The sequence below is a fragment of the Labeo rohita genome, chromosome 18 (genome assembly GCF_022985175.1).
Source record: "Labeo rohita strain BAU-BD-2019 chromosome 18, IGBB_LRoh.1.0, whole genome shotgun sequence".
In the NCBI taxonomy this organism is placed as follows: domain Eukaryota; kingdom Metazoa; phylum Chordata; class Actinopteri; order Cypriniformes; family Cyprinidae; genus Labeo; species Labeo rohita.
The window spans coordinates 13,600,762-13,624,899 of NC_066886.1; the positions used below are offsets into that span (position 1 = coordinate 13,600,762).

Consider the following 24,138-nt stretch of genomic DNA (forward strand, 5'->3'; position numbering starts at 1 on the left):
TTAAAAATGAATGAGGCGTGCAACTAAAATCTCTGTTTCCCCCTGCAGATGATGGAAAGCTCTCCCTTGATGAGTTCCAGGCTTTCTTCTCTGATGGGACTCTGAATGAAGAGGAGCTGGAAAAGCTGTTTCACACCATTGACTCTGATAACACCAGGTGATTCTACAGACACACAACGCTGAATACACATCCAGTGAGCGCAATACAAGACAACAGGGCAATAAAAATAAACAATATGACCTTAAATTGTCAGGGAATTTAAAATGGATTGAGACTTTTATAATTCATTTCATTTTGTGCTTTTACTCCCTGGACAAGTTGTTAAATGTTCCAGCAACATCATTAAAGCTTTATTTTCGTAATAGTTCTTGTTATAAAGTGTTATCCATTTCTCTATATGAGAATCAGTGGCGAAACATGGATGAGGTGATTTTGCCTAAAGCGCAAGCTTCACCTTTGGAAACCACTGTAATTGTTTCATCAGTTTTAGCCCTGTGGACTTTCAGAAAATAAATTCTAACTTCTCACACTCTCTCTAGTTTATTTAATTAGTCTGCTTTTGTCTTTTTTTTGTCTGGCTAAGGCGAATTTCATAGCTAGTTTTTTATTAAAGTAGTCAAGCAATATTTTTACAAAATTACAGCTAGTCTGGAAATTACACAAAATATAATAATATATTAAAATATAATAACAAATGTGACCCTGAACCACAAAACCAGTCATAAGGGTCACTTTTGTGAAATTGAGGTTTTTATTGCTTATTTTAAATAAGCTTTCCATTGATTGTTAGGATAGGACAGTATTTGGCCAAGATACAACTATTTGAAAATCTGGAATGTGAGGGTGCAAAAAAATCTGAATATTGAGAAAATAGCCTTTGAAGCTCATAGCAATGCATATTACTAATCAAAAATTAAGTTTTGATATATTTACGGTGGAAAATTTACACGTCTTCATGGAACATGATCTTTATTTAATATCCTAATGATATTTGGCATAAAAGAAAAATCGCTAATTTTGACCCATACAACGTATTGTTGTCTATTGCTACAAATATACCCGTGCTACTTATGACTGGTTTTGTTGTCCAGGGTCACAAATAATAATCAACATAATGTTTGTTTTAAGTAAATATAGTATATTTTTATATTAAATACTATATTTATTATATTGTATAATTAATATTACATATAACATAATATTTTTTCCACACAATAGAAAATAATTACTTCTGCATATTACAGTATTTAGTATATTTTTATAATTATGTTTAACAACAATATTTTCAGAGTCATAAAAATCGCTCCCTGGGACGTAAAAGTATCTGTAGCATCCTTTTTGAAGATATAACCATGTAACCAGGATCTTCAGATCTTGGTTCCAAATTTAACCCCTGATTATAGTTAATGGTTTCTCAAGAATCAGGCAGAAAAATGGGGCAGATTTCATTTTGATGGATATAATGAAGGATAATGGGACAGCAAGGAAAGGGGAAAACCAAAAGACAGCGACTGATGAGGGATGATAAAAAGATGAGGTGAACAGTAATGAGATTAGACCCTTTTGAAAAGCTTATAAATATGCTTCTCTAGTCACATAAGTCACATGCTTTCTCTCTCAGTCTCTCTTAAAGTTTTGTGTTTGGAAAGTGTCATCATGACTACATCTGTCTCATCTGCCAGATCTCGCTTTCTTTCTGTTCTCTGTGTCTCATACACCCTATTTCTCAGTGTTTGTGTGTATAGGTGTGTGTGAGCGGGTCTCTGGAGGCAGAGCTGCTCTAGAGTGTGTGTGTGTTGTCTTTAATCACATTTCAGAATGAATTATGTAAAAAAGGAGGAGAAGTCTGCAGCTGCTAGGATGCGGTCGCTGCTCTGCAGGTCCAACACAGCCTTCTCTCTAAATAATGAACCACCAGAGCCCATAAGGACTGGTGCAGAGAAAAGGATGGAGACAAGAGGGCTAGATGATGAGATGGGGGGAGGGCTGGAAAAGACACTGGGGTGTGGGGTGCTGAGAGAGACTGAGCTGGTGAAGATCGAATGGAGGAAGAAAATTGAGAGCGTTATGCATGTCACCTTTTTGTGCTTGTTTCTCATTTACACTTATGTTGTGGATTTGAAATGAAACATCCCTTATCTTTTGTCCTCCATTTATCTGAATTCTTACAGCATTCTTAGCAGGTGCGACTATAATGGAAATCTGATTTTCATTGTTCTTACCAGTTGAGATCAGGATGAGTGACAGGACATTTTATTATTTTAGCCACGCCCACTGTGAAATCTTATTGGTCGAAGTCATGCTCTTCATAACTGTATATTAAACCACTGTTAATTTTTGTTTGTAAATAATTTTCCTTCTATTGTTTGACAAATTTTTAAGTGTTGCATGACATTCAACAAGAAAAAAATTAAGGGCAGATTGATTTTATTCATTGAGAATCAAATTCCATCAAAAAAAAAATACTCACCCTCATGTTGTTCCAAATTTGTAAGAGCTTTGCTCATCTTCAAAACACAAATTAAGATATTTTCGATGAAATCTGAGAGCTTGCTGATGCTGTATAGCTTTATAAAATTGCGGTTGAACCACTGATGTCACATGGACTATTTTAACAATGTCCTTACTACCTTTTTGGGCCTTGAATGTGTCAGTTGCATTGCTGTCTATGTAGGGTCTAGAATTTCATCAAAAATATCTTAATTTGTGTTCCGAAGATAAACGAAGGTCTTATGGTTTTGGAACTATCCCTTTAACTGACATCAGGAAAGTCATTTGAGGTGAAAAAGTAGCTATTATTTTTTAAATAAGAATTACAAAGACTTTTTTCTTTTTAATAACATGCACAGATGAATCAATCACGGTGAAACCATGAACACACATCAAGAAAGTAAATAGGCTTAATTTTGTTTTAATGTTGGATGGAAAATAATAACAATGATGAATTTGTTTACTAGCTTATCTGGGACAATACTATATAAGTACTATTTGAATGGGATAGGCCACTAACAGAGAGAGAGACTCACGACATTCACATAGTCTCATACACAGCGGCCTTCCCATCTCTTCTGTCCTCCGCTGTGGTCGACGTACTCTTTATTTGACAGGCCAGGCATCAAGAGCTCAGTACCAGTGAAAGGAGAGAGGATTGTTAGCCGTGTTCGCTCTCAGTGCCCACCCTACACCTGTAAATGTCATACTTTATATCTTTTTTGTGCTTCCCTTTGCCGATGGCACTCCATTTTAACAAGTGAAGGAAAGTATAAAGAAGTGAGGGATGAAAAGTCCAAGAGCTAAAAAAGATAGGATAGGATGAAGCCCGGAAAGGGTAACAGGCAGGCAGTAGTGGCCAGTATGAGTACTTTTTGTAACGTTATACAGTATGTCACAATAGTCATTTTTGTAGGAATGGAAAAGAAAAGTTTATAGATTAAGCACCTGCACTGCTTATGAAACTTTGTTGTTGCAACAACTGCTTGAGTGCTGAGGAAAAGGCGGACGGCGTACAACTGGCTGAGGGCGGGAATATGCTAATACAGAGCAGTCCGTCAGCAGTCATGGGCGGGGCCTGAGCAGTATGACATCATACGGCTCAGAAAATCAAAACAGCTTGATAATTGAGATTTCGTTTTTGTGGAGATTAAAAAAAGGAGTGAATAGCTTCTTATCATTGTAGGGTGGTTGTGTCCACACACTGCTAAGACGCATTTATATGCAAACACCATCTGAAAGTAAATTTTGCATCTAATGTCCTCTTTAAAAAACTAAAATAATAATCAACAGACTAAAATGTAACCCTGGACCACAAAACCAGTCTTAAGCAGCATGGGTGTATTTGTAACAATAGCCAAAAATACATTGTATGGGTCAAAATTATTTTTCTTTTATGCCAAAAATCATTAGGATATTAAGTAAAGATCATGTTCCATGAAGATATTTTGTAAATTTCCCTACCATAAATATATCAAAAATTGTTAATTAGTGATATACATTGCTAAGAATTTCATTTGGACTACTTTAAAGACCATTTTCTCAATTTATTTATTTATTTGTTTATCTGCACTCTAAGATTCCAGATTTTCAAATAGTTGTATCTTGGCCAAATATTGTCCTATCCTAACAAACCATACATCAATAGCTTATTTATTCAGCTTTCAGATGATTCAGAAAAAATTGACCCCTATGACTGGTTTTGTGGTCCAGGGAGCAACTTCAAAAACCTCTCTAAAAAACAATATATGCATCTCTCCATTCATTAGTACCAGATTAGTGTCAAATGATTAATTCATTTTGATAAAAGCATGTAACTTTGAGGTCCGCTGAGGTACAGGTTTCAAAAATCATATATTTTTTAAGTTTTGTGTTGTGTTATTTTTAGGAACCAGATAAGTCAATAGTTTAGAGAGATTCTGTGTTTCCATTCTTGTAAGACATAGATGTAATGTTTGATTTGTGCTGAGTTTTTCCCCTGTTTCTTATCTCTTTCTTCTCCTGCTTCTTCTATTCTGTTTTTCTGTACGCTTCCCTTTTCCTGCGATGTGTTAGTAATGTTGACACCAAGGAACTATGCGGTGAGTATCAGTATGCCTGTGTGTTAGAGTGCCAAAAAACTGAATTTGTTTGTAAGCAAATATTTTTATGTGAACAGATTTGTGTAGAGTATTTGTGTAGAATATATCTATTTGTTTTACAATATATGGACTTATAGGTCTATGATCTAGTCATTCAACCTGAACTACTTTAAAGGAGTAGTTCCAGAACAAAATGTACAGATAATGTACTCACCCCATTGTCATCCAAGATGCTCATGTCTTTCTTTCTTCAGTCGTAAAGAAATTATGTTTTTTGAGGAAAACATTTCAAGATTTCTCTCCATATAATGGATATATATGGTGCCCCTGAGTTTGAACTAACAAAATTCAGTTTAAATGCATCTTCAAAGGGCTCTAACCTTTGTAAACACTTGGTTGGAACATCTGCAGCGATGTAAGATGATTTTAAAGTTGGAGGAGAAAAAGAGATGGGAGTTTTTCGACATACCGTAATTGTCATAAAGAGTACTTGTTTAGAGCCCTTTGAAGCTGCATTTAAACTACATTTCAGAAATTTGGAAGTCGAAGGCACCATAGATATCCATTATATGGAGAGAAATCCTGAAATGTTTTCTTCAGAAAACATAATTTCTTTACGACTGAAGAAAGAAAGACATGGTCATCTTGGATGACAAGGGGTTGAGTACATTATCTGTAAATTTTTGCTCTGGAAGTGGACTATTCCTTTAATGTTTCAGGTGTTTTCATTCCTCCATATTGTTTGTGAGAAAGTGCATAATTCTGTTCTGCCTCATTTCTCTGTTCATCAGACTACTTTGCCAACCACATGGGGGAATATGAAGGTGTTCTGGCCTCCCTAGAGACACTCAACCTGGCCATTCTCAAAGCCATGGACTTCACCAAAAAGGTTAGTGGCCTTCTGCATTTTTGTCAAAACAGTGTCCAATACCACACACTTACATTTTCATAGACATGAATCGGTTTTATTAAAACATTTTTGGTTAAGCTTGGTGACTGCTTCTAAATCATACCTTGAATTGTACATATCTTTGGGAGTCTGAAACAGAAAACCATCTCCTATAAGCATACTACAATAAATCCTTTCTCAGATCAGATGAGGAAGAGATATTGAGAGAAGACTCTGAGTGCGTGAGTGCAAGAGCATGTTATTGCAGTCTCTCCTACTCATCTAAATATAACCTCTCATTTCAAAGCTTGGCTTGCATATTCTGTTTGTGGTTTTCTTCTCATTAGCAAGCTGGTGCTCAGTTAGACAGAACTGCAGATTACTGAGCTGTGGCCATCACAAATATGTGCCTCTCTCTTTCTTTCCGTTTCTAACCGAGTGTGTAATCTGATTTATAGAAGACGTAAAAACCCAATCGCTCTCTGTTCATGTTCCTCCAGCTCTTCTTGTATCAGTCTTTGAGTGTATTCCTCCCTCCTCCTTCCCCTCCGGCATGCTGGAGAATGTAATTGATGTTACTAAGGTCCTTGTTAATACTGCAGGTTAGAGTTCTTAAATACCTGGCTGAGCGATAGTTGTAAAATATCTGGCCCAATACGTACTGAGCTTATCCTTTAAAAATTTATAGCCCATTTGGGGTACAGTTATTAGTGTTTGTTTTGTCTGTCAGTTTCACAACGACGGCTTCTGGGATCCAAGACCTTCTTATAGATAAACACTCGTGTTTTAATGTGGCTGGCTGATTGCAAACAAACCTACATTGATTTCAGAAAGAAAATTATTACACTCTGTGATTCTTCACCACCCCTACATTTGCATTTCTGTTCTCAACAGTTGCTTTCGTAGCAATTGTAAGTATGAGCGCATAATTTTGTCTTTGAATTCTCCTCTCTGTGTAATTTTTTCTGCCACACCTGAGTTACTGAATTACTTTACAAACACAGCAATGTTCTGCTTGTGTTTTTGCATCTTCAGACATTAGAATCCTACCTGAGCATAATTTACCATTCAAATGAGTTGTTAGGCTGCGTATGTGCATGTTGTACTGTAAAGGGTTTCCAAACTGAGGTTCAGAGACCCTCATGGGGCGGCAAAGGATGCCTAGAGGTCCATATGTATAAGGGTCATTGATGATAAGTATTTTCGACAGGCCAATTTTAAAATACAAAAAATAATATCTGTTGTAACTGTTCAAACATGAACAATGTTGTGTACACATAAATTCATATTAACATTTAAAATTAAGTGATTTTAGTGTTTTTTCATCTCAATGAACTGGCCATAGCCTTAAAAAAATGTCATGTGGTGCGACCATGATTTATATTGAAATTAATTCATTTCCTTAACATTTTTTTAGATGTTCTCAGTAATTAAATTGTTAAGAAACAAAGTATTTGAATTTATTTTGAGCTTTTGTAAATAATGATCTCATATTTTGGTTTTAGAATTTCACCTTCTTAAATGTAATTAGTGGACTTATTTTTCCTGTAAATTGCATCAAACTGATAAAAAAAAATTACATTCACTTAAGCATGATGTAGCAGTCATATTTCAACCACAGAAATTACAAATTTTATTTTTATTTTAATACAGTTATTCCTATTGGTCGCACCACATGATGAGTGGTCGCTCCAAATGACGCAAAGGCATTAAAAATCTATTTAAAGAGATGTGTGTAAAGTGCCGCATATGGCATTAACTGCAGGCATTTATTTAGCCCCAGTTATTTCTGAACTTTGCCCAATCTTGGCTGCTTAAATTGACCCTTTACTGGGAGTTTGATTAACAGGCTGTCTGACCAATCATAACGCCAAATACACAGTTTTGTCCGACAAACAAACCAGACAGGAGAGTAGATGAAAGTCGGTGGACTTGAACTTGAAAAATTGTGTGTATTGACACCTTTTCATGGGTGAACAAGATACCTTCTGATGTTCATTCATGTTTATTTCGTGCTATAACTAGTAAAGATGAAAAGATGATCGGTTCATGTGCTGCTTGAACTGAGGCACTACAGCAATCTGTCGAAACACTTTAATAAGCCACAAAACATTATTTGTTCAAACATTTGTTGTTTGAATTTTTTATTTATTTATTTTTTTAAATGACAAAATTTGAACACATATACTTTGTGTCATACCCAAAGTAATCAGCTCTGTTTTGTAAGTCGGTGCGTTGAAAAGTGTCCTCTTTGCTTCATGATGTATTTTTCACTGCATTAGAACATGATGTGTGGCATAAAAGTGCCATGGTTTGTCAGACATAGCAACAGTAACTAAGGGGGGTGGGTCTTTGCGAAGGGTCAATTTAGAGTAGGTTCTGAGATCACAGCATAAATACCTTTCTTGCAGTAGAAAATGAAATGTGGAGATTGTGCTTGACTGCAGGGTCAGAATGAACATGCTGCCTATGGCGAGAATTTATTCTACTTTGCTTGGCAGTGAAATCTGGTAAAGTAAATAAAATAGTTATTAATAAATATATAATAATTTATAATAATAAATGACTAATAAAAGCATAATTACCAAACTAAAATTATATGCTTTAAATTATTTTGCATTTTTTCTCATATTGTACAAAGATTAAACATAACCCATCTGAAATGACCCAAGTCAAAAAATCTGTTCCAAATAATACTAAAATAAAGTATTTTATGTATATAAACCATCAATTGAATATAAAATCTCAAAAACGTCCAATCTGGGACATATATCCATAATGGAAAACACTCTGCAGTGGTCACACCACATGATATTTGGTCACACCACGTGATATTTCAAATTCAGTCAAAATTTGACTGATTTGACCGTTTTGAAGATGAACAAAGGCCTTACGGGTTTGGAACGACACGAGGGTGACTAATTAATGACTTTCATTTTCAGGTGAGCTATCCCTTTAATGTTTTGTTTTTCCATAAATGAATGCATCATATTTGATAGGTTTGAAAACCCCTGTTGTATAGAATGTAAAATGAGAGAGACAGAATGTTTATTATGCAAGGCTGTTGCCTTTTTGTTCGATAAAAAAAACATAGCAAGAAGCACGGGTTGTATCTTACAAACTAATAAATGTAATTTCATTAGGTGAGAGTAAAAACAAACAAACAACAACAACAAAGCAGCTCTTCATAAGGCCAGTAAATGTTTTCTCATTCGACTGGGTGTGTAGATATGTGTTTGTGTATGTGTGTATTGAGTGCATGAGATGGAAAGAGAGACAGACACTGTCATCTACACAATCATGGTAATGTGATATATACCAGATGCTCTGCAAAGTGTTGGTGTAACAGCAACTGTCATCTAATATACAGGGTAGCAGCAAAACCACAGACTGCTTCTTCTGAAATGAAGATGGCATTGTTTTAAAATATATTAGAAACACTGTCATCTCCTAAGAGATCAGCATGTTAATGATGGCTACTAACAATTAAGTAATATCACACACAGATTAGTAAACAAGAATTTGTATTGAGTAATTTACATTCAAGCATTATACTTGATGTGTCAAGTAAAGCCCATACTGGACCACAGTATGTGAGTGGACTGGAGTGACAACAGCATTCTGTAATCTCTTTTCCCCATTACTAGACATGGACCTTTGACATTACACTGAGTAACATAAGCTACAGCTTTTGTTTATTCACTGTCTTATCCATTACTGCCACGTCTCTGGAGATTCAAACCCTTCCACCAGCTGAGTAGCAGAGCCATGAGATTGATGTCAGTGTGAGGGCGGATAATCAAATAGCCTAAAATCAAAGCGATGTTTGTCACAGGCATTGATATTGATAAGTGTTAGTGTCCCCTCACGCCTCTTCATTACTCAAAATCTAGTCCTCTGTTCTCTGGAGAAGGTTAAAGGCTGCTGCTAATTATTAATGTAAATGTGGTATTTTCATACAGCCCATGAAATATTCATGTTCTTGCACACCGGGCATCAATTTGCACTGTAGCTTATGTGCATTTTTAGTGGTGTGTGATGTGTATGGAGGGACACATTTCTATTGTATCAATGGTGGAAATGAAATGAACTCATTTCCCAGATGCCTAAAGCATTTTTGATTTTTAAAGTGCTGTGTATAGACTAGATAATTCTTTTTATGGTCTCTAATAGGATCAGATGCTTTAACTATGCCATGGTGGATTGATCTGAGGTGTAGCCATTGGGCTAATATCTTTTATAGATTATAGACAGCAATATCCCCTCCCCACTCAAAGCAGTCTGTAATTGCTGGGCTCTATTTCGCATTTCCCGCTCTCTGTTTACTCGTTCATTTTGTCTTTTTATCAACACTGATACAGGTTATTTTATTGTTAATGTATGTGAAAACCGATATGCAGAATTATTTAAAGGAGAAGTTCACTTCCAGAACAAAAAATTACAGATAATGTACTCACCCCCTTGTCATCCAAGATGTTCATGTCTTTCTTTCTTCAGTTGTGAAGAAATTGTTTTTTGAGGAAGTAATTTCAGGAATGTTCTCCATATAGTGGACTTCTATGGTGCCTGTGAGTTTGAACTTCCAAAATGCAGTTTAAATGCAGCTTCAAAATGCTCTAAACAATCCCAGCTGAGGAAGACATGTCTTATCTAGTGGAACGATCGGTTATTTTCTAAAAAAATGACAATTTATATAGTTTTTATTCTAAAATCTGCGTGAACTCGGGTTCATGACAGTTAGGGTATGTCAAAAAACTCCCATCTCATTTTCGCCTCAAACTTCAAAATTGTCCTACATTCCTGTTTTACCTTTTTTGTAAAGGGTGTTTGACCCTCCTTGTGTGCTCACTTTGTAAACACTGGGTCGGTATTTCTGCAGCGATGTAGGATGATTTTGAAGTTGGAGGAGAAAATGAGATGGGAGTTTTTCGACCTACCCTAACTGTCTTGAAGTATAAGAGTACATAAACTGTAATTTATTTAGAAAGTAACCAATCATTTTGCTAGATAAGACACTTCTTTTTCGGCTGGGATCGTTTAGAGCCCTTTGAAGCCGCATTTAAACTGTATTTTGGAAGTTCAATCTCATGGGCACCATAGACGTCCACTATATGGAGAAAAATCCTAAAATGTTTGCCTCAAAAAACATCTTTTTTTTTTTTTTATGACTAAAGAAAGAAAGACATGAACATCTTGGGTGACAAGGGGGTAAGTAAATAATCTGTAAATTTTTGCTCTGGAAGTGAATTTTAACTTTTTTTTTAGATTTTCTAAAAAAAAAAACAAAAAAAAATCTATATAAATCTATATAATATATGTAAAAAAAATAACATATATAATATAATAATATATAATATATAACGTATTGAAATTAATAATAATAATATATAATTATATAATATGTATTATTATTATTATTATTATTATTATTATTTTAAACTAATTTTTATGTTTTGCACCATACTCACAGTGATCAACTGATACTGTCTTTTTATGGCAAAGAATACTGATACAGGTTATTTTTATGTTTATGCAAGTATGTAATAGCTGATATGCAGAACTGGTTTAAAATTATAGTTTTATTCACACATTTTCATACAAAAATTATATATATATATATATATATATATATATATATATATATATATATCAAAAACATACAAATATAAATTTTATTAGAAATTATTAATAACAATTATAATTATATAATATTTTTCAGTTTATTATACTTTTATTCACATATTTTCACACAAAAATAAAATATCTAAAACCAACTCTATATAAATAATAGTTTTTTTAAAATAAAATAAAAAAATATATATTATTTGAAACACTATTTAGTTATAATAGTTTTTTAAAGTAACATAAATAACTTTAATTTATTACTTTTATAAAAAAAAAACATTATTAGTCTGTCCTCTGTATTGGTTTATTTTTTTCCCTGCTCTTCTACAACACTCGCATACTCTGTAACTGTGCCCTATTCAGTGCACGTTTTTTTTTTTTTTTTTTTTTTTTGCAGTTTGTCTTTTGGGAATGCTTGAAGAAAGAAAGATTCCTTCTCTCTGTTTCTTCTCTCTACCGTGCTTCTCATTACGTCTCTCAACCGCAATTGCTGACATCCCACTGAACAAATGAGCTCAATAGAAGAGCGCTGATGTCAGAAAGAGGACAGCTCTCTCCTTCTGTCTCAACCTGTCAGAGCAAGAGAGCAAAGGAAGTAGATCAGAGTCACCGACTGAGACGAAAACACCCGCACCCACTGTCAGCGGACTCGTGTTTTCTGTACGAGCAACTGCTTTGTCGTTCGCACATCATCTTGACGTTACCGGCTTGCCGCTTGTCCTCGTGAACAGAACAAGTCTAAAACATAGCATTATTGTCAGTGTATTTCCAGAGAACATACAAAAGATGTGTGTTCGGCAATGCTACAGATCACTGATCGCACATATAGAGTGGCAGATGGACTATATTATGAAGTCTCCTGGTGTGCGCTTTCTGTCTCTCACAAAACATGAAAGATTTATTGTTATAAATATAAAGAATGATGGCAATTAGAATGCCAGAAATTCTGTTTTACGTACTTTGAGAGGACATGTACTGAAGTCAAAAACTGCAGGAAGTAAACCTGAAATCCCACCCAACAAAATCCTATCATGCAAATAAATAAAGGCAATTGTTTTTCAAAAAGCGCACAAGAGCCTCATCACCCCTGCCATAGTGTGCTGAAGCTTAATACTTCAAGAACATATTTTTAATTGGCCATTTAGCATCTGGAGGTGGCTAAAGTAGGATGCCACTGAAAGAAAAGAAAAGCAAGAATTCATTAAACACATTTCATCTTTCCTTTGCCTGTCCTGCACACACAGCTTTAATGAGCTCCTCTCATTAGCTGCTGCTTAGTTCAAGCGCTCGGACTTTGCCCAGACATTCACACACTGCTTCTTGTTAAGTCTTCAAATGGAGAATGCTTACTCTTCAATTCACTCCCTGTCATTTGTGTTTAGCAGTGTTAACAATGATAGAAGATGACACTGATGAAATTTCTTATCATGTCTTCTCAAATCGTTCTGTTTCAGCTGCATGTTTTTCAGCTTATTTCAGCGCGCTTTAAGTGACGTGCCATATGTGGGTTTTTTCATGCACTAAAGTGAGCACACTTGTCAAAAAGCAGCTACTGTAGGAGTTTCTGTTGTTTAAAATGTAAATGCAGAAATTCATTAGGATGCCAAGCTGGGAGCTGTCGCGTTTTGAACAGGTTGGCTGTGCAGTGCACTCTGAAGCCTTTGTTTGATGCCAGAGTTGATATTAATGAGCCTGTCACATGGCAAACAGTAATTATGCTTACAGGAAGGGATTTTGGCAGGTAGAGAGAGACTAGAGACTGTTTTATACCAGCTTTCCAGTTGATTTTACTATTTTGACAGGATTAGATTGAGAATTGTGGTGGGCAGTGTTAGGTTTTCAGCTCTGATTTACTGTAAACCTCTGCAATTACTGTGACACTGTATGTTGAAGGGACTAGACAGATGTAGGCTATAGAGTGCATCAGCGGGGTTCATTATTCATTTAGCCATATGTCTTTCTTTCTTCATTTGAAAAGAAAATAAGGTTTTTAAGGAAAACATTCTAGCATTTTTCTCCATATAATAGACAATGGGTGCCAACGCGTTGAAGGTCCAAATTGCAGTTTTAGTGCAGGTTGAAAGGGCTCAACATGATCCCAGCTGAGGAATAAGGGTCTTATATAGCGAAACGATATGGTCATTTTCTAAAAAAAAAAAAAACAATAATGTACTTTTTAACCACAAATGCTAGTCTTGCATATGCTCGACCTCATTTATTACATAATCACGTCTGCTTGACGTAGTCAGAAGTAGGGCTGCAACCATTCTTTAATTCTATTTGAGTATTCAAATTAAAATTCCTTGATTGCATTTTGCCTGTGTGGAGTAATCGGCAAAATGCCGGAAGTGGCACATTCCACATATTAAACCTATTTAAAGATCATAATGAAACATAAAAGAATTCACAAACGCTACGATTCAATTCAATAAATATATGCACTTTATTTATTATTTATATATGCATCTAGGTTACTTACGTGCGTCTCAGTTCACTGTAAATGCTGCAATACCAACTGTTATCATTTACATGTGTGGACGTTTGAATTAAATGTTGATTAGTCAATATTAAACACGGATTAGATCAGGCAGTGAAGTGTAAAAACAATCGTCAGGCTGTTGGCGCCCTCTGCAGGCATTTGTTATAATACATAATGCACATTAGCTCTATTGTTTACAGTACAATATGTATTTTAACAGTTTTGTTTAGTAAAATCATATGATTACTTGCTTTTGATAGTTTATTTAAATTAATTACTATTGCTTAATTGCCTTTATATATGTATTTTAAGTTATTTTAAAGGCCATTTGTTTACTTAGGTCTATTTTTATTACTACAAAAAAATTCATTATAATCATCCGATTTCTCGATTAATTGTCAGAATAATCGACAGATTACTCGATTACCAAAATAATTGTTAGTGACAGCTCTAGTCAGAAGTACCGACCCAGTGTTTACAAAGGGAACATGCAAAGTCAAACGCCCTTTACAAAAAAGGGTAAAACAACGATGTCGGGCAATTCTGAAGTTGGAGGAGAAAATGAGATGGAGTTTATTAGGGTAGTTCAGGGTACCTTTTTGAACCAAAGTACACAGATGAAGAATTAACCGCACATGACCTTTCCAACATAATTACGTAATGCGTAGACACGCATCACATAGCTAGTGCAAGATGAGCATTTGTGGTTAAAAAGTACATACTTTTTTTTTTTTTTTTAGAAAATGACTGACCGTTTCGCTAGATAAGACCCTTATTCCTCGTCTGCGATCATGTAGAGCCCTTTGAAGCTGCACTGAAACTACAATTTGGACCTTCAACCCATTGAAGTCTATTATATAGAAAAAAATCCTGGAATGTTTTCCTCAGAAACCCTAATTTCTATTCGACTGAAGAAAGAAAGACATGAACATCTTGGATGACACGGGGTGAGTAAATTATCAAGACATTTTTATTCTGGAAGTGAACTAAAACTTTAAATACATTGTTTTCATACCTATAATCTGTGAGTACAGGTGCTTCATGCAAGTTGTTTTGTCACTTTATATCGTAATATACCAAAACGGCTTTGTTCATGTGTATTTGTGATGAAAAGAGAAGTTAATCTCCGTGCCTTATTTTCTTTTTAAAGCTTGGTCAGTGCGTACAGTTCCTTCCAGACCCCTGCTGTGAACATCTAAGGTCCCAAATAGAGGTGAAGGACATTTCCTGAAACTAATGTTTTCCTAGCCACAGATGCTACGGAACTTCTCTCCCCTTTCATTTCATGCTGACCTGAGGTGAGGGGGTTTGGCCATTGTTATATTGTAAACATATATTGCACACCTCCTGTGTTCAGTCACTCTCACTTGCGCTCATTTGCTTCTGGTTGCACAATGTCACCCCGGTTACCTAGTTTCCCTGGTAACCACTTATGGCATTTGCGGGTTATTTTGGTGAACATCATATGGCGTGCTTAAAGAGCTCGGCATATTGCGACTTCGGGTTTTCTTAGAAATGTTTTGTCATGTAAGTAATAAAATGATTGAGTATTTTATTAAAATGTTTCTTCTGATTGCTTTGAAATGCTGCACACGTCAAGGTACTCCCAAAAAGAAGAAATTGTTGAATAATGTTATTTTTTATTGGTTGCACACAAAGTATTCTCGTAGCTTCATAACATTACTATTTTAACGTTGTCCTTTACTACCTTTCAGGGCCTTGAACGTTTCAGTTGCATTGCTGTCTATGCAGGGTCAGAAAGCTCTCGGATTTCATCAAAAATATCTTAATTTGTGCTCTGAAGATGAACGAAGGTCTTAAGTGTTTGAAATGACATGAGTGTGAGTAATTAATGACAGAATTTTCATTTTTGTGTGAACGTTCCCTTTATTTAAAAGGTGGTCTATATTTTTTGTCAGAGGTAGATCATCATAGACCTTGAACTAGAAATGCTTTCAGGAACATAAATCTGCAGTATACAGAGACGTTTACTCAGATTTCTGGAACCTACTATGGTGCATTACCACTATGCCTGGAGGTAATTTAATTCAGGGCTCATTGGAATGTTGATGCTGATGATTCAATTAGTGTGCAGGGTTTCAGTCTCATACACTTGTTCTGTACATTTGTCATATACAGTATAGGCTGTTCACTGGTCTGTTAGAGGATTTAAATACCCAACGTTGGGGACAGGATAAAAAAATACTTGCACAAACAATAACCAGGTTCATTCTTTCCTCAAATCTATTTCTCCACAGTGTGAATGAATATTTATGAGGCGGTGAGTCTGGAATTCAGATTCTGCGTGTTGCCATAATGTTATCCTTGAGCAGGCTGTGTGCTAATGAGCCTGGCTCAATGTCCCACGCTGCCGTATGTTATGGAATTGCTTTTCAAATACTCCTTTCTTTTCTGGCTTGGCGTTGCTTGAAGTATGGTGATGTTGCGTAACATGAGAGTGACTTTAAAATCCATTTGTCGGCAGTCGTTTTAAATTTACATCCTATGGTTTCATCTGCATCTGGATGAATGACAATTTTTGCAGCTACAACATGGACATAATAGGAAGACAATGAGAGCAGAGCGGTGGGATACACCAGTGAATCAGAATGTCACTGTTGAATTAAATTGTTGTAGATCGGTTGACAGGAACCTTTTCATATTCTAATCATTGTTTTACTAAAGTATCACGGCAGGGTACAAAGCGCTTGGTTTATTGAATCACCAATACAGAAAATCCAGCAAAATACAGACTTTAATGTTGTAGAGCCTTAGCTGAATTGTCCACATTCCACGGGAAGTTTTTTTCGAAATTTGAATTGGAATGGCAGGATTCCAAGTATTTAATAAATTACAATTTAAAGAAGAATTGTCGTTATCAGAAATGATCTGTTCTGGTTTAATGGTCTATAAAATGTAGGTTAATTTATTAAATGCTTATTATTAGGGATGTCTTTGTATTATTGCTTGGACAAAATTCTGAATATTTCTTTGTGAAATTGTAATATGAAATTTTCTATTGTATTCAATATAAACAGAATATAATAGAAGAAAACAATATAAAAAGTCTTTTCTGCTCACTAAGCCTGCATTTATTTGATCCAAAGCAGAGCAAAAACAGTGAAAATTTTGATTTTAAAGCTGATTTTTTTGTATCATTACTCCAGTCACATGATCCTTCAGAAATAATTTTAATATTCTGATTTGCTGCTCAAAAACATTTATTATTATTATTATTATTATTTTTATTATTATTATTATATTGAAAACAGCTGAGTAGAATTTTTTTCAAATTTCTTTGATAAATAGAAAGTTCAGAAGAACAGCATTTATCTAAAATAGAAATCTTTTGTAACATTTTAAATGTCTTAATTGTCACTTTTGATCAGTTTATAGCATCCTTGCTAAATAAACGTAATAATTTCTATAAATAAAAAAAAAATATACTGACTCCAAGAAATGGTATACGGTTACTAAAGTTTTTTATTTCAGATTAATGGTGATCTTTGGGTCTTTCTATTCATCAAAGAATTATAAAAAAAAAATGGTTTAACCGTTTTAAATATTGTTAATATTTAATTAACATAATAAAAATAATAGTAATGATAATTAAAGAAAATGTGAACAGCAAATCAGCATATTAGAATCCTGTGATCCTGTGAGATCCTGTGACACTAATGATGCTGAAAATTTAGCTTTGATCACAGGAATAAATTACATTTTAAAATATGTTCAAATAGAAAACAGTTATTTTAAATAGTAAAAATATTTCAATTATAATTTGATTGTTTTTGTTAAATGCAGGCTTGGTGAGCAGAAGAGACTTCTTTAAAAAAATCATTAAAAATGTTACTGTTTAAAAACTTTTGACTGGTAGATAGAACTTTTGACTGGCTAGTGTAGCCACAATTTTGCTTTTCGCTCCATCCAAGAATTTTCATTTAGGTACACAGCTGATTTAAACAGTAAGCAGATTGCTGCCACACTCCAGTATTTTCCACTATATCCATCTCAAACCCCTTCCTGTATCACTAGTGTGAAGTGGTAATTTCACAGGCATGTGAAGCTCTAGCATTTTACTAGAGCTCCCGTCTGTCATTCATTACTGTTCTGAGACTCATCTCTCCACCGCTAGCGTGTGAATCGCAGCCTGTGCCCATGCGCTCTTGCACAGCAGTGGGCCCTGCGCCTGCCCAGCAAGAGCTAAGTGCTGCCACCGCGCTTGTCCTCACTTGTTCATTAAACTTCTGAGGCTCCTTCTATAAATCTCTTTGCTGCTGCACTTTATGATGAACTGCAGTCCACAGCTCTAGTTGTTTGTCTCTGACTGCATTTTATGGCTGGAGAATCGTGAACTCTATTGCCCAAATCTTACACAGCTTTTCATTAAGCGTCATTGCTGGTGGAATTCACTGCCTGTGTGAAGAACGATGTCTATGAGTGGACTTTCCTCCTCCCGTTTATTGTACTGTGGACTGGAGCAAAATGAATAATTCAGCCAAAATTGAAATCTCTGTCAAGAGTTTCTCTTTTCCATAGAACCCAAATGGAGAAATTCAAGAACATACTGGAGCTTTCAAGCTTCAAAAAGGCTGCAGAAATACCTTGAAAGTGTCCATATGTTTGCAACAGTTTTGGACTGTTTTTGCTTGTGAATGGTGCATCTGTGCATATTTCTCTTGTGATTCAGACAACATGACTTTTTCACAGGAGAAGCAATATTATGGCTAGAGGTCTTATTTGTTTATTACAAAAAAATGCTATTTTTCACTTTACACAAATTGTTGGTTTAAAGTCGTGAGGATAACTTGGATTACTGTGATGTTTTTATCAGCTGTTTAAACACTCATTTTGACGGCACCCATTCACTGCAGAGGATCCATTGGTGAGCAAGTGATGTAATTTAGAGCTGAACAAATTATTGTTAAAAGATCGCAATCTCGATTCAATCATCCACGCAGTCTTATTTATAAATGACAATGATTCATCTGTGTCTATTAAACCTTTGATAAAGCCATACCAGAACATTAAAAAAATATGGGAACAGTTATTATGTTTAGGTATGAACAGGTCACAACCAGTCTTTTCAACCATTTATACTTATCATATAAACACTGATGTCTATTGTAGCAAACAAAATACAGAAATAATCGGTTGATTAATCTGGCTTATCTGTCTTAAAATTGGCCTTCAAATGACGTTTGTTGATTACATTACATTGTTTCACCACTAGGTGGCGACAAGTGACTGTTAAATGTATTTGTCATCAAATCGTTCATTCAAGAGATTCGTTCAAAAACACTGATTCATTCAGTAATGTAACAAGTGAAGTATTTATGAGTCAGTCAATGAATAATTCATTCAAGAGATTCGTTTAAAAATGCTGATTCATTCAGTAATGAAACTAGTGAAGTATTTATGAGTGAGTCAATGAATTGTTCATTCAAGATATTCGTTCAAAAACACTGATTCATTCAGTAATGAAACAAGTGAAGTATTTGTGAGTGAGTCAATGAATCGTTCATTCAAGAGATTCGTTTAAAACTGCTGATTCATTCAGTAATGAAACTAGTGAAGTATTTGAGTGAGTCAATGAATCGTTCATTCAAGAGATTCGTTCAAAAACACTGATTCATTCAGTAATGAAACAAGTGAAGTATTTGTGAGTGAGTCAATGAATCGTTCATTCAAGAGATTCGTTTAAAAACACTGATTCATTCAGTAATGAAACAAGTGAAGTATTTGTGAGTGAGTCAATGAATCGTTCATTCAAGAGATTCGTTTAAAAATGCTGATTCATTCAGTAATGAAACTAGTGAAGTATTTATGAGTGAGTCAATGAATTGTTCATTCAAGAGATTTGTTCAAGAATGCTGATTCATTTAGTAATGAAACAAGTGAGGTATTTATGAGTGAGTCAAAGAATTGTTCATTCAGGAAATTTGTTAAAAAATGCTGATTCATTCAGTAATGAAACAAGTGAAGTACTTATGATTGGGTCATTGAATCGTTCATTCAAGAGATTTGTTCAAGAATGCTGATTCATTCAGTAATGTAACAAGTAAAGTATTTATGAGTGAGTCAAAGAATTGTTCATTCAGGAAATTTGTTAAAAAATGCTGATTCATTCAGTAATGAAACAAGTGAAGTACTTATGATTGGGTCAATGAATTGTTCATTCAAGAGATTTGTTCAAGAATGCTGATTTATTTAGTAATGAAACAAGTGAAGTATTTATGAGTCATTGAATCAGTTTTTTTTTTAATAAGTCATTTAAATTAATAAAACCTTTTTGAATAGTCTGCAGCAATTATTATTTTAAGCCTCTAGTAAATTACAAGTTATTTTGCTTAGTTCAGAATCGCTACATTTCTCAAAATCTTGGATGTCTTGAAGGTAGGTTCCTATAAAATCTGTTTTATATTTTCCCAAATTCCATTTTTTCAGTTTTAATTTTTCTGTGTTTTCCCCCCATTTTAATTTGTCTAGACTCTGTTTAAATGGTTAAAAGCATGTCTAATTAATTGAAATCACGAAACTTACACAATTTACCAGCAATATAATAAAAGTTTAACAGCTATTCAGTTTTTTAAGGTCTTAAGGTTTTTAACGATTTATTTTTTTTCTCAAATTCAGTTTTATTTTGACCAAATTCTGTGTTTTCCATTAATTTTCTGGATTCCAAATGGTGTCTGTTCCTGAGGTAAGAATATTACATGACTGTAGAAGGCTTGAAATAAAGACACATGGATTACTTTTATGATACTTCTAGGGTGCTTTTCATTGTAATTGCATAGAATAGAGTGACCGACATCTCCAAAATTACTCTTTTTGTGTTCTGCGGAGGAAGAAAAAAAGCCATGCAAGTTTGTAGCGACAAGAGCGAATGATGACAGAACCATTCTTTCATTGACAGTAACCTGCGTCATTTCATCTCATGAATTGTGTGGATAAAGAAAAAGAGATGACTGAATAAGACACTGATGATTTTTTGTGTTCGAACACTTGCCTCATCACCGTTATGGCTTATAGAGGTGGGCACAATTGAAACCCAGCTGGAGCGCTAGATTTCCTGACGGCTGTCTCAATCAGCGCGGTTACGAAACGCTCCCACCGTGACACAGATCAGTGGACCTGTGTTTCCTCAGCATTGAAAGCAAAGGCTGTTACTGTTACACCGAGTCCTGTCTTTGTGATGATAATTCTCCAACATCAAGCCGCTTGATTAAAATTGCCTGGAAAACTCTGTGAGAGGCGATTATAATTAGAAGCCCTGTGCATGTTTGCTGCTGGTGGCTGCAGCTTGAGAATAACATTGTTCTCAGATGCCTCCCACTGCCTGTGGGGTGTGAATCAAGATTTGCACTTTCAAGTTCACTAGTTGTTGTTGTTGTTATGCGCTCTCTGAGGTAAACTAGAATTAACTTATTTATACAAGTCCCCTTATAAGCTTGCCATGAAGCCTATCCTCTAGAGATGCCCTCAGGAATCTAAATGTCAAACTCATAAAGGTCAAATCCACAGAGGATTTGATTGACATGTAGTTAGTGATCCGATCTAATAAGGTTTGTGAATAAAGATCTATGATATGGTGTTTTCTCTTAAGTAAATTCTTCCACTTGGGGATGTGGATATTTGGCAATGTAGATTATTGTCATGTGCCTCTGCATGTTCAGCTTATGTTCTTTTTATTACTAAATGATTTTTGCTCTTTGTGTTTTCTGCCAGCATGGCTAAATCTGCTGAATTTAAGTCACTGCAAACTAGGGCTGCACGATTCTTGCTAAAATGTGGATCACGATTTTTCTCCATGGGAATTGAGATCACGATTCTCTTACACGATTCTCATTTTTTCAACCAAAATTTACTGCACTCAAAAAAAAACACAGTACATTTAGTATAATAAAGTGCTGGAGTAACAAAAAATAGTCTCTTTTCTTTATTTTAGACCCCTTAAAGTGAATAATTTAACATTTTTTGAACATACAAGAACATTAACAAATAATAAATAAAACAATAATAAAATAAAGCAGACCATACACTGTAAAAAATAAAAAACACAAATTGTTGAGTCATCTTAAAATAATTTGTTACCCTGCTGCCTTAAAATTAGATTAAAATTAAATTCAGTCAACTAAAATAAGTTTATTCAACTTGAAATGTTAAGTTGTACGAAGTGTCAACTTACATATTTGTGTTTGCTAAACTTAACAGATGGGTAACTAACCCAGCTGCCTTAAAAAGTTGATTCAACTCAAATATCTAAGTTGTCACTTAGTATAATTTAACATTTCAAGTTGAATAAACTTTTTTTGAGTTAACTTAAAATTTTAAGGCAGCCAGGTTACAAATTATTTTAAGTTGACTCAACAAATTGTTTTTTGCAGTGTAGGTTTGTATTGTTTCAAATCAAGAAACAGGTTTGGGTTGTCTGATAATGATAATAATGATGATAATAATAATAATAATATTTTTTTTGTCTCTTAGAAATACACATTTGATAGTAGCTTGAGGATGCAGAGGTAAATTTTTGTTCATTATCAATCAGTCTAAAAACATTCAGTAAAAATGCACAGATGCATCAAAATGCACACATTAATCAAAAATACATACATACTATAATTATATACCATTATATACCACAAGTGTTTCGCACTGGATCTCACAGTGCTGTTTAGTGCTCGCGTGACGGCGCCGTTCACATATAGCATCTTTTGCATGCTCAAGTTGGTTAATTCAAATGTAGGTGCGCGGCAGCTGCACTCATAATGGAAGCGACGCGGTCGCAACGCGATGCGCTCGGTTTTTCCAGGCGCGTCCGCGCTACATCGAGATAACACATGCAGCTTCTTTAATGGGCTCGTGCCCATTAGAGCTTTCTGACCCTGCATAGACAGCAAAAATAACAACTTTATATTACTATAAATGTACTTCCAACATTTTGCTGTTAGATTGAGGGGTCGAAGAAACATGAAATAGCTGATTATGTGACTATATGTCACTTAAAAGGATACATTCTCTGCCTTTCACAGCTGTAGTCACACTTTATCTGTTTTTAAAGGATAAAACCCCAACTCTAAGTCTGTCAGTGGACTCTGGGTTAAACTGTTCTCTCTGGGGAGATGAAAGTGAAAATGCAGTAGCTGGAACAAATGAAAGCCTCCCAAAAGGCTTGGGTTCCTGAACCTGTGATGCCCAAAGTTAGATAAACCTGAAAGATGCTTGAGACACCTGCAGCGAACAGCAAAAATCTAAGTGTACGTCTTTATCTTGTAGCACTGAACAAGCCATTTCCCACACGCTCTCAGACAATAATGGAGGCATGGCTCAATCATCCTTCTTTTACAATAGGCAGTGTGTGTTCTCATCTCTTCATTTTCTACCAGTCTGGGATTTAATCCTGGTTTTGTAAAGTCTCAGCTACTGTGATTTGGGCCTGTGAATGGATGTGTCCCTGGCTGAATAACTGCATTATGCCATGACTTCTGTTTTCAGGCTTGGCTAATGCGATTGTGATTGAATCTCTTCTCTCAATTCTCGGAAGCTTTGTCTAACTAGGTTGAGCCGCAGGTTTAGACTGTAGGTGGGAGAAAACCTTTGCCTGCCTCTGTTGTGCTGTGTAATTTTGGAAGGGTTGCTCTTTTCAAGTTGTTTACCCTTTCGGCTTATTCTAGGGAACTGTTTAACCCTCTTTTCATTTGGCACTTGGAGAACAAGAAGCAGCAGAGACTGCAGATGATGATCAGGAGTGCTCGCAGAATTTAATCTCAAAATACAGAGAAATGTGACCAGATGTTTTTTGTGAATTAAACTTAATAATACATTTCATGTAACATTTATTTTAAATAGCCTATATTTTTAAAATGGTTTTATTTTGCTCGGAAGTTTTTATGTTTTAATGCATTTTAAAATATAATTTATTCCTGTGATGCAAAGCTAAATTTTCATCAGTCTTCAGTGTCACATGATCCTTCAGAAATCATTCTAATATGCTGATTTATTACTTTTATTATCAATGTTGAAAACAGTTGTGCTGCTTAATATTTTTTGGGAACCTGTGATTTTTTGATGAATAAAAATGTAAAAAGAACAACATTTATAATAAGTCAAAATAAGTCTTTGGTATGACTTTTTTATCAATTTAACACTTCCTTGGTAAATAAAAGTATTGATTTCTTTAAAAAAAGAAAGTATACAATTTTACTGACCACAAACATTTAAATGATTGTTTATATTGTTATGAAAGGATTCTATTTTAAATAAATGTTGTTCTTTTTTACTTTTTGTTTATTAAAGAATCCTGAAAAAAGCATCACAGGTTCTAACAATATTAAGCAGCTCAACTGTTTTCAGCTTTTCATCACAGGAATAAATTACATTTTAAAATATATTCACATAGAAAACATTGGAATATTATTTCACAATATTACTGTTTTTCTGGATTTTTGATCAAGTAAATGCAGCCTTGATGAGCATAAGAATAATTAAAAAAAACATAAAAAATCGTACTGATCCCAAACTTTTGAACGGCAGTGTATGTTAAAAATGACTTTTGTTTAGTGGAAGAGAAAGA

The 24,138-nt window shown here is 34.7% G+C and overlaps 1 protein-coding gene across 2 annotated transcripts in view; it reads left to right on the plus strand.

The window, feature by feature from the left end:
- The window catches only part of necab2 (N-terminal EF-hand calcium binding protein 2), a 111,907-nt gene that overhangs the window by 49,673 nt on the left and 38,096 nt on the right, over nucleotides 1-24,138 (plus strand). For both annotated transcript variants that reach the window (XM_051135610.1, XM_051135609.1), the window contains exons 3-5: nucleotides 49-157; nucleotides 4,547-4,572; nucleotides 5,364-5,461. In XM_051135610.1, the coding sequence (XP_050991567.1) occupies nucleotides 49-157; nucleotides 4,547-4,572; nucleotides 5,364-5,461 (233 nt within the window). The remainder of the gene's footprint in view (nucleotides 1-48; nucleotides 158-4,546; nucleotides 4,573-5,363; nucleotides 5,462-24,138) is intronic.